Source organism: Chaetodon auriga, chromosome 16, assembly GCF_051107435.1.
Source record: "Chaetodon auriga isolate fChaAug3 chromosome 16, fChaAug3.hap1, whole genome shotgun sequence".
In the NCBI taxonomy this organism is placed as follows: domain Eukaryota; kingdom Metazoa; phylum Chordata; class Actinopteri; order Chaetodontiformes; family Chaetodontidae; genus Chaetodon; species Chaetodon auriga.
This window is the reverse complement of record NC_135089.1, coordinates 24,219,199-24,230,287: the sequence shown is the minus strand read 5'-3', so window position 1 is coordinate 24,230,287 and position 11,089 is coordinate 24,219,199. Positions and strand designations below refer to the sequence as shown.

The following is an 11,089-nucleotide window of genomic DNA, read 5'->3' as shown; positions in this document are numbered from 1 at the left end:
ATAAAAACTTCAAACCCCAAAAAAGAACTGCATAGACCAAAAAGCAATGAGAGAATAAGAAAATTAGCTGTCTTAAACACAATCTCTTGGATCCATGCTTTTGCGATGAATTTCAAGAAGCTTGGAGATAGAAACTATGAACACAGATTTCCACTGTGTGACTATAGATTACCAATCATACCATCAAGGCCACAGACCATCAGCTTGAAAGGCATATTTTTTATTTGAACATCATATCACCTTGCAAACTTAGTTGCTGGACTATCTCCACGAGGATTGTGAACACAGCTTCATTAATCTCTGTGTTAGTCAGGGCCAACATCATTCCAGTTCATTCCGTAAAAGCTCTCAGTCTGGTCTAAAAAAACATATGAAATTGGCATTTGCCTCCATCTGCTCAGCTACAGCCAGCATATCTACCATTGCAGGATTTCCTTATGCTCCACACCTGGTGCTGCCATCTTGAAGTGGCCAAACGCAGGGCAGACCCCCTGACTTTTGATGGGTAAAGTGAACCGTGTTATCTGTATTGCTGCAGCAAGTTGCACTCTGGATAAATGAAAGTATATACAACATATGTGAATCAATGAATAAGAAAATAACTATTAGACAAATTAAAAAGTATGCAAATGTGTAAATATATAAATAAGTAAATGAATAAATACACAAGTAAATTTACCATTTATATTTAGGTCTCATTTGTGATTTATTTATTTAAGGTGACAATTAAGCATAAGATAATTTTTTATTTACTCATTTATTTAGGGATTGTTTTGTATAATAACCATGCATTTAATAATAATAATAATAATAATAATAATAATAATAATAATAATAATAATAATAAAGACAATGCATACAACCACAGAATAAAATAAAAAATACAGGTATAAATAGAGTAAATAGGATGAAAATAAAAATCAGGAAAAGGCATCAAATGACAGCATAAAATAATAAATCTAGGTAAAAATAAATTACATAGAATCCATAAAATCAAGTAAAATTCAGCATTTAAAAAAAAGTGTGGCACGAGGTCAAGTACAAAAGTTTCAGACCTCTATCAGGAAGTCAGAACTAGTTAAAGGCTAAAGTGAAGAGGTATGTTTTTAGCTTTCTTTTGAAAATATTCAGCAAGCTGGCTTCCCTGATATCTATAGGTAGTGTGTTCCACAAGGCAAAAAATAAATCAGGGAGTTGGTAATGTAGCTTAGTGCCTGTCCATTAAGAGTTCTGTATACATAGAGGAGGACCTTAAAATCGATTCTGTATGTTACAGGATCTCTCCTCTTGGTTCTGATTCATAGCTGGGCTTCTGAGTTTTGGTTGTGCTGAAGTCTCTCAGTGTTTTTTTCAAGAGGCTGTTAAAAATGCATTACAGTAATCAAGTAAGCTTGAAATAAAGGCATGAATCTGTTTTTAAGCATCTTTTTGATGGAGAAATGGTTGTACTTGGACTATGGTCCAAGCATGGAATGAACGAAATGAGGAAATGAAGTTTTCATAATCTCTTAATATTGTTGATGTGGGACTTCAAGTTTAGATCTGAGTATAGGATAACACCAAGACTTGTAATACCATTTAATAGGCATTACATTATATAATTATTTATCTATATATCTATATATCCATTTTTCGTCCTCAAAACCCTCCACACTTCAAATAAAAAAATAACCCTGATGATATTCAGTGATGATGATCAGTTCGGCTGTGAAATTAAATTTGAAATTAAATTTTTCAACAGAGAGCATGCATTATAAATTGGACGTGTGGGTCTTGAAAGGAGTGAATATTTAGAAGGCAGGGAGGATCTAATAAAAGATGCTATTAAATTGCCTAATTGGAAATGTAGGATACAAAGATTAAAAGTCAGTGTATATCAGACTCTACTACTTTCTACCTAATTTCTGTCTTGTGAGTCCCAAAGTGACCCCACACATACTGCCCTCTGTGCATTGTATATGTACCCTGTAACCTCTAAATTCACATTTAAGCATCATGGCAGCTTACCCCCAGAGAGGCGAAAACCAATCCACTAGTACTATGATTGTATTATAACAATTAGACCTAGGTATCAGCCAGTTTGAGATGATTTAAAATCACAGCCTTTTCTAATGTCTACAAGTAGGCCCACTATATGATGTAATAATTCTGGACCATCCTTTGTGATATTATTATTTAGTGGAAAAATTCCCCAACAAATGTGCAGTTAATCAAATTGCCAAAACCTAGATGCCAGCAGCACCAACTTTATTGTGAAACTCTTGCTGATACACAGTTAACCGGGGTTCTTTTGAGGCCCCTGTTGGTGTGATTCTCTGGCTGGTTACCCAGCTAGTATGTGGTACAGCAGCTGTACTGGTAGTGCAGTGGGAAAGGCAATAGGTTGACCTCAAACAGCAAATGCATTACAATGACTTCACACTAGACTGAGAAGGTGATAAGTATTTAATTGTAAATCAACAGTGTTGATGTGTTATCATTAATACTTTAGAAAAACAATAATCATACATGAACTGTTAGTACATGCTGATAATAAGACACAAAGGTGGGAGGTTGACACAAAAGTTCAGGGTACAGAGCAGGGCTGAGAGATAAGAGGACAGTAACACTGAATGTCTGACAAGCTGTACGTGACCCAAGTCAAAATGAAATGCTATTGTGGAGGGTCTGATTAAATTGTGGATGATAGGTTAGGGGGAGGGACTCTGATATTTTGGATGCCACTTAGTTAATCCATTACTTTGAAAAAAAAGTCAAATGTATTTTCTGTTCTTTAGGAACACAATAAAAGTGTAGCAACAAAATCAGGTGAGTTGAGACCAACACTCAGCTTATTTATGCTACTGATTATGCACTACATGTTTCTAGCTTTACTGGCAAACTGTGTATGCTAGTCAGTGACATGCGGTGAGGTTCATGATTGGTGAGGCACTGACTCCTCTGGAGTCAGATGTAAAAATATATGAACCCAAAATAGAAGCTTATATTTCAATTTTGACCTTAATTGAAACATTTAGTTATTTTAAAAGCTTTTAATTATGCTTTAATCAATTCCACACTGTTCAACAATACGATAACAAGAAAAACAAAAGAATATTTAATATAAGGTCAAATTCAATTTTTTAAAATTTCAATTTTTTTTTTTTTTTTTGGCAGATCTCGCTCTTATTAATTAAAATTGAACACTCACTATCGCCCTCTGTGTAGGAAAGCACGCAGCTCAGCACTACCACCTATCAGTGCGGCATGGTACTTTCTGCCTCACCCGGAGCATTTTCACTGCACATTGATGGCCAATATAAAAAGAGACAGCAATGGGCATGTGCCAACTGCCCGTGTCAGTCAGTGTGTGTGGCACAGTGCGGTCAGAAGTGAGGCACAGCTCATCGCTGCCTCACCTCACACTTCTCCCATGTATTTGAACAGGAAATGCGTAAATTTAGCGATTTTGACCATAGAAATGTTGAAATCATGCAGAAAACAAATTTATAGAACAGTCATGAGCTTAAGTGTGAATTTCCTCCTCTAATGAATTTATAAACCACAGCAAGTTTTTTTAGATTATATTTTAACAGGTGAGGCACTGCCTCCCCTGCCTCCCCGGACCGCATGTCACTGATGTTAGTGTATTAACATGGACCTTACTCTGACTCAAGGTTATGTGTAGTTACATAGAGTCTACTCATATTAAGCTTCTCAAAAAAACATATTTTTATCTTCATTTTCCATGGAAAGACAGCTGAGCATCCTTTGTCATCTTAACATTAACCATTAACCACTTTAACATTTCACATGCCATCATGTAAAATTCTACAGTAGTAATCATGCTACACAAGTCTTTTTTACATTTTTGCATCACAGTAGAAAAAGCACAGGCGTAAATAATAAATGAAAGGTGATTGAATTTTGCTGCTAAGTTTCAGAGTTCTGGTATTATACGTACTGGCCCACTGTCTCGCTGTCATGGCTTAACAGGGCAACTTGAATAAATCGCCTTTGTTAATGTTAGTTATGCTTTTCCTACTATGAGAAGTCAAAATGTGTAATTAGTCAGATTGTTGCAATGATGTAATATACATAAAGATGAGCCTCCTTAAACTAAAACTGCAAACAAATAAGAAACTGGTAAGTACAGTGAGTGATTACCATGAGATAGACCAAACACATTTCAAACAGACCCAGCATCATTTGACTTCTAAACAAATGATTTAGATAACAAGTGTCCAACTGTTTTGGCACCACAAACCATTTTTATATTGATGACATTGTTGCAAATGGTGGGGGTGGAGCTAGCAAGTGAAAATGCTCACACTAATGTTAACATATTTGAAAATGCAGTTTTAATCCAAATTATACAGGCAGGACCATATAAAAAATGCACTGGCTCTGCCTGCCACATTAAGCCAGTCATTTATCACCCATGATCAATTTGTTATTTCAACTACACCCAGGCTGAAAATTCTGCTTGTGCTGCCATCTAGCAGTTGCTGCCTACTATGGTCACACCCTGTACACTACAGCACTTTACAGTACACTGCTACATACAGAGTTGGGTGTGATCACAAATAAAACACACCTGGTCTGTTCCAAAATACAATAGACATGAATTTATGAATCCATTCAGGTCAGTAAAATTGATCTCCTCTCAACAATATGGAGTTGAGTTGCACTTTAATACTGGTAAAGTCCACAGAAATACATGTTAATAAGTAATACTTAAGTAGACAGAAAAAATGTCTACTCATTGAAGAACAACTTGACAACAGCTGAACAATCTGAAAAGTGTGTCTGCTGACCTCCAGTGATTTAACTTCTTACCATGCTGAAGTGATGTAGAAGTGGACTCCAGGGAGTGTCACTACAAAATGACATCGTTAGGTGCTTACAGGTGCAAAAAAATTACACCTTTGACCACATTCAGCAATAAAAAGCTCTCCATTTCTTCAACTCCACAAATTAATTTTCAAAGGGAAAAATGACACAGATAAATCATTAGCAACTCCACAGCAATGTATGATGCTGAGGAATGTTTTTACTGACCACCGTTGATTGATATGCAATGCATGCAAGGTGCAGCTGTTCCTGAGGACATTTCACACCAAGATGACACTGTCTGCTCCAGGAGTAGAAGGAGAATTGCTGAGGGTGCTGCAGCAACCCACCCCCCAGGCTGCTGAGATTATTCTTAGAGTTATTATTATTACCGTTTATTACATCCTACTCTCCTGGTCCCTGTCAACCACAATATCCTTTAAAAAAAAAAAAAAAAAAAAATTAATGCAAGCAACACAGCTTTTCCAGATGGTTTCTTATAATATTTTGTCCTGTACTAATTTGTCTGCAGGCCTATTGATCTGTTGTGGCAAGAAGGTTTGAACCAGACGAAGACTGGCCCTCTGGTGGGAACAAAATAAATCCATCAAATCCATCTTACAAGCAACAGCGGCACTTAAAAGGGGTATTATTTTATGAGTGATGACTGTGCTGTCAGTTTCCTTTTGTTTTCTTCTTAACTATGCCATTTTTATACTGTTCCATTGTATTAAATAAGTAATGAACACACAAAAAACATTAGGGTAATGGATAAAAGCCATTAAAACTGAAAAATACTAAATGGAAACCATTAATTACAAAAATAAAGGTTATAATTCCTACATTTGATACCCTATTCAAAACCTGATCTGGATCATTGAAATTTGAAAATGACACTGGATTATGATCTTGAACTGAATGCTTCATACTGAGCACTGAGCAACTTGTGTTACTAGTGATTTTGAAATAAATGTTATCAGTAGTGCATTATGCACTCTACTGACCTCATGACTAGATGTATTCTGTCTGTCTCAAGTGATAAATAAAAGTCAATTATTCCAAAACGTTTTTGGGTGTGGTTACTCTGTAAAAGAGGTAGACAATAAACAAATTAAGCATTTTGTTGTTTTGGCACTTAAATGTGGACTGAAGGGAGCATCTTCAGTTGTACAGATACAATGTGAATGGAAAAAGAAGATGAAACTCAGCAAGGAGAATGGTATAATACAGCATGTACACCAAAATCCTACAGATTAATCCTTTAGTTTGTATTTCCTGCAGTCAGTTATATCTGCTGTTAATTAGGTCAGAAGTATAAAAGGCAGCCATCTTTTCAAAAAGCAACTTAAACCAAAAGTGCACATCATCCACCTCTCTACAGCATGTTGGCTGACTTAATTCTGGCAACATTTGAGGACAACGGTACTCTTAGGAACAGATACTGTCAAAATCAACAGGGCAGTGCTTGGCATTGCAGCAGGTTCACATTTTTATATTAGAGGTTTTTGGGGGGTTAATTTATATGTTTTAAATTTTGGTTGCAGCTTGATGTTCACTGTTGTTTCTGTGACGAACTTAATTCAAAACCTTTACTGAACCAACAGCGTCATGATTGCCTTCTCGTATGACACACATTTTAACACATTTGACCTAAGCAAGAATGATGCACTGCAGTGCATACGTTGCTGTACATAGTATGACAACACCTGAACATTCCACCCATATGTGATGCTCCATTGCTTACATCTAGCCACCATGCATTAGTGAGGTCCACGATGGGTGATAAGGCCTAGACTGACCATATACTTTTGACCATATAATGTACCTTTAATTTAGCAGATGCCAGTATGCTTAGATAAAATTAGGAGACTTATGTTTATGCTTCCTCTGATTGTGCCTTGTGCCATAAAGTAGCTCCCATTAGAAAATATATCAATATTTGATGTATTCCTTATGTCTTAATGTAAAACTCAAATATATTTTTTCATTAAAAACAATCCACTAGTTTGTCCCATAACGCAAACGAAAAAAAATCTCCATCTAATTTAAAATAATAATAATAATAATAATAACTCTCTATTCCCATCTCTCATTGTGATTGGATGAGGAGCATCAGCATTTGCAGGAAGAAGGCTGATGAAGGGATCAGAGATGACTCTCTGATTCACATTTGTCAGCAGTTCCATTCTCCAGCAGCCAGGTGGACAGGCTCAGTTCACCGAAGTTCATGTTACTCTCATTGAGCCGTCGTACACGATAGGTCTCATAGTGAATATTGTGTGTCACATCTTTCAGGTCCTGCAGGTGAGACCTTTGCAGAAAACAAAGACAGAAAGATTCCCAGCTGGCTATTAATTTTGCTATTCTCTTTCTGGTAAATCAGGTTCAAACCAAAATGCAATTCATGAAGCTCCCACTGGCTAAGCATTCTTTCTTTAGGAAGTGACATTTCTCTCTATTATACATTTCTGACATGTCAACCCCCCCTAAAATTGCTTAAACTAGCAATCATAAGAAAAAAAAAACAATCCTTGCACTTTTTGCAACAGTATGTGATAGGTGACGTCAACACCATGCTTGAATGTATTGTGTGCAGACCTGAAGAGAGATTACAAATACTAGAGAGGAACTTAGTTGTTTGACAGCCAGCAGAACCATGTCATCTGACACAGCTCGCACTCTAGGTATACAGGCAACATACTCCTGGTAGTTGCGAATTTGGATTGTCAGTTGTGGAAAGTTACAGAAATGGTTGAACACAGCGCCCCCTAATATGATGGCTGAAAGGTGTGGGGAAGAGGTTTCTGACCATTGGACAAGCGGTTCTGACTAAGTATACTAATAATCTTTGTCAAACCTTAGATTTAGGAGGAGCATAGCAGATCCTGTCCTGGTTGTCAGATGGTGGACCAACTGTTTAACTTAAACAGACATGGCTGACAACAATTCCACTTCAGCATTCGCATGCAGCAGTATCTGCGCGTCTAACAACACCTTGATGACTTTAAGAGAGAACTATAGAGAACTAAGGACCGCTATGACACGCAGGTCAGTAAAATGGTTATGCTTACACAGTATGAGATAATTATTGAACAATTTGTTTGTTACTATTGTAGCATTGTGTTTTAGAATTTTTTTTTTTAAAAATTCAAGGACATGTGTGTTGTCCACTTCTGCCAAAAAGTAGCCTGAGCATGCACTCAGCTGCTGTTGGTCACATGACATCCATCTTGAATGTAGTAGTCCCTTAAACATCTGCATCTGAAATTACACATATCTCAGCTCTTTTTTGATGAATCAAGTGTAATTGCAATAGTCAAACTCACCTGATGAGGAGATCTCTCAGGTTGGCGAACTCACAGTGCCCCACATTTTCAACTGTGGAAAGCAAAAAAGATTTATGTTTGGCTTTCAAAAACATCAGTTTAAAGTGAAGTAACTGATTATAATAATAATATGACCTTGTGTTGGACTAATCAGTTTGCAGATAGAATGGAGACTTACATCTGTATGTCCAATTGATTTAATTATATCAGACTCCACATGATCCAATTTGGGAAAATGGCGATTAAAATGTTATCAGAGGGCAATGGGAACTATTTATCTGCACCTATTCTTGTTAATTAATTTTATTATTAATTATTGTAAGAAGATAAATTATATTAAGAAGTGAGGGTGCCATCTTTGGAGAGATGGTAGTTAAAGAAATAGTCCATATGGAGATATGTATTCCAGAGTCAGAAAATGAAGCGTCTTGTGTAAAAGTAGTTTCCGCTTGCATTGGATCAGCTGCTATAGTTGTTGACCCTTTTGCTGAACCTAATCATCTGCTCTGCTAAAAGTGAGATCACAATCTGCACACAGTGGGAACAGAGATAAGTAAATGATAATACCAGGTGTATATGAAGTTTTACAGATGCCTTACCTTCAATGATTCCCCACTTCGTTTTACGGCCCAACACCTTGTTTCCATTGACCTGGTGCTCCTTGTCTGTTCCCACCACAGCAAAGGGAATGCTGTCCTAAACACATACACAATATGAGCATGTCTCAGTCAAGATCATTAATTCATTTATAATTACAATTACTCATTTGGCAGAAGCTTTTATCCAAAGCAACTTACATGTGAATTCACACACCGATGGCACAGAATCAGGGTTTTGGGGTTCATTATCTTGCCAAAGAATACGATATGTGGACTGCCAAGTCCAGGGATCGAACCACCGACCTTCGGTTTGGCAGAGCCACTCAACCTGCTGAGCCACAGCTGCCCTCATTCATTATAACATATGAGCTTTATAATGTCAGTATTATAAAATTGTACTTTTCAAGTATTTCTTCCCCATGCTTTTTTAATACTAAGGAATGCATTTCGGTAATATTCTGCAACTATATGCTCAATTAGGCTGAGCCACATGACAGTAAATAAATCAATAAAAATAGGACAACAATTTATCTGTATTTAAAAATTTTTGGCTTTGATGATAGCAGTGCTTTTGATCTACTTAGGATTAAGTGGATGGGAAATGGAGTCAAAATTTGAGGTCTCTGGCAAATAAGATGGACGAGCTTGTGCTGGTCAGGACTCTGGAAATACCGACAGTGTGGCCTAATGGTTTTTATTGAGTCACGGATTCACTCACACATACCAGACTGGAGCTAGAGGTACCCCACTTCAGCTGTGTGCAGGCAGACAGAGACATGGCTCGGAGCGTAAAGAAGGGAGGAGGGATTGCATTGGAGGGATTGCATAGTTTTTGAATGAGAAGTGGTGTAATCCCAGATTTCTATTTCTGTAGCCTGGACATTGAGTTGCTATTTGCGGGGATGCAGCCTTATTATTTGCCTTGGGGGTTCACGTCCACCACTGTGATCACTGTTTGCATCCCCCCAAAAGCTGATGGGAAAGCAGCGTGTGACGTCATCCACTCCACTGTAACGGAGCTACAAACGCAGCAACCAAAGTGTTTGTAGTCATGAATGCGGACTTTAATCACAACTCTTTTGACAAAACTCTGCCAACATTCCAATTTATTAACTGCCCACCAGAGAAAACACCACACTAGACCTACTGTATGCTAATGTATAGAGAGTCCCGGTCCTATGGAAGACGTCCTGCTTGGTTCCTGTTCCAAAGAAGAAGTCTCCATCTGGCCTCAACGACTACCGACCCATTGCCTTTACCTCAGTCATGATGACGGTGCTGAGAGGCTGATCCTGGCCCACTACCGACCGCAGGTGAAATCATCACTGGACCCTCTACAGTTCGCCTACCAACGTCATTTGAGTGTGGATGATGGCATCATTCATCTGCTGCAGCGGGCTCACTCCTACCTGGATTGTAGTGGCAACACTGTGACGATCACTTTCATTGATTTCTCCAGAGCATTTAATACCATCCAGCTGCTGCTTCTGGGTGAGAAGCAGCGGGTGTCAGTGCGCCCACTATCTCCTGGATTACTGACTACCTGACAGACAGACCACAGTTTGTCTGATACTTTGTTCAGCAATGTTCTGTCTGAGACCGTGGAAAGTAGTACAAGAGCACTACAGGGGACTGTTTTGTCTCTTTTTTGTCACCTTGTACACCTCAGACTTCCAGTACAACTCCTCATTGTGCCACCTGCAGAAGTTTTCGGAAGACTCAGCAGTTGTGGGGTGTACAAAGGATGGACGAGTGGAGGAATACAAAGCAGTGGTGGACAATTTTGAGGAATGGTCTGGTAGAAATCACCTGCTGCTTAACGTGGCCAAGACCAAGGAGATGGTGACTGATTTCAGAAGGAACAGGATGACCACACAACCACTGTTATTCTGGTTGAGAATGTCACAGTGATGGAGGATTACAAATACCTTGTGCACCTAGACAACAGACTAAACTGGAAAACTAACATGAACACTGTCCACAAGAAGGGGATGAGAAGGCTCTATTTCCTCAGGCTCAGATCATTCAACGTGTGCAACAAGATGTTAGAAATCTTCTACCCGTCTGTTGTTGCCAGTGCACTCTTCTTTGCTGCAGTGTGCTGGGGGAGCAGCATTGGAGCCAGTGACACCAACAGACTGAAAAAACTGATCAGGAAGGCTGGCTCCATTATTGGCTACAAATTAGACACCTCTCAGGAGGTGGTGGAGAATAGGACACTGGACAGACTGTATCCATGGGTAACCAACCAATATCCTCTTCACTACCTTGTGGACAGACAGCGGAGCTCCTTCTGCAATAGACCACTCAAGCTCCACTGTCACAACGGCTGCTTCAGAAAATCATTCCTGC

General features: G+C 38.4%; 1 protein-coding gene across 5 annotated transcripts in view; it reads right to left on the bottom strand.

The window, feature by feature from the left end:
- Nucleotides 1-2,427: 2,427 nt before the first annotated feature.
- septin12 (septin 12) overlaps nt 2,428-11,089 on the bottom strand; it is a 95,748-nt gene continuing 87,086 nt past the window's right edge. For all 5 annotated transcript variants that reach the window (XM_076752140.1, XM_076752141.1, XM_076752143.1 and 2 more), the window contains 3 exons: nt 8,738-8,834; nt 8,139-8,190; nt 2,428-7,123 (listed from right to left, as the gene is read on the bottom strand). In XM_076752140.1, the coding sequence (XP_076608255.1) occupies nt 6,958-7,123; nt 8,139-8,190; nt 8,738-8,834 (315 nt within the window). In that variant the 3' untranslated portion in view covers nt 2,428-6,957. The remainder of the gene's footprint in view (nt 7,124-8,138; nt 8,191-8,737; nt 8,835-11,089) is intronic.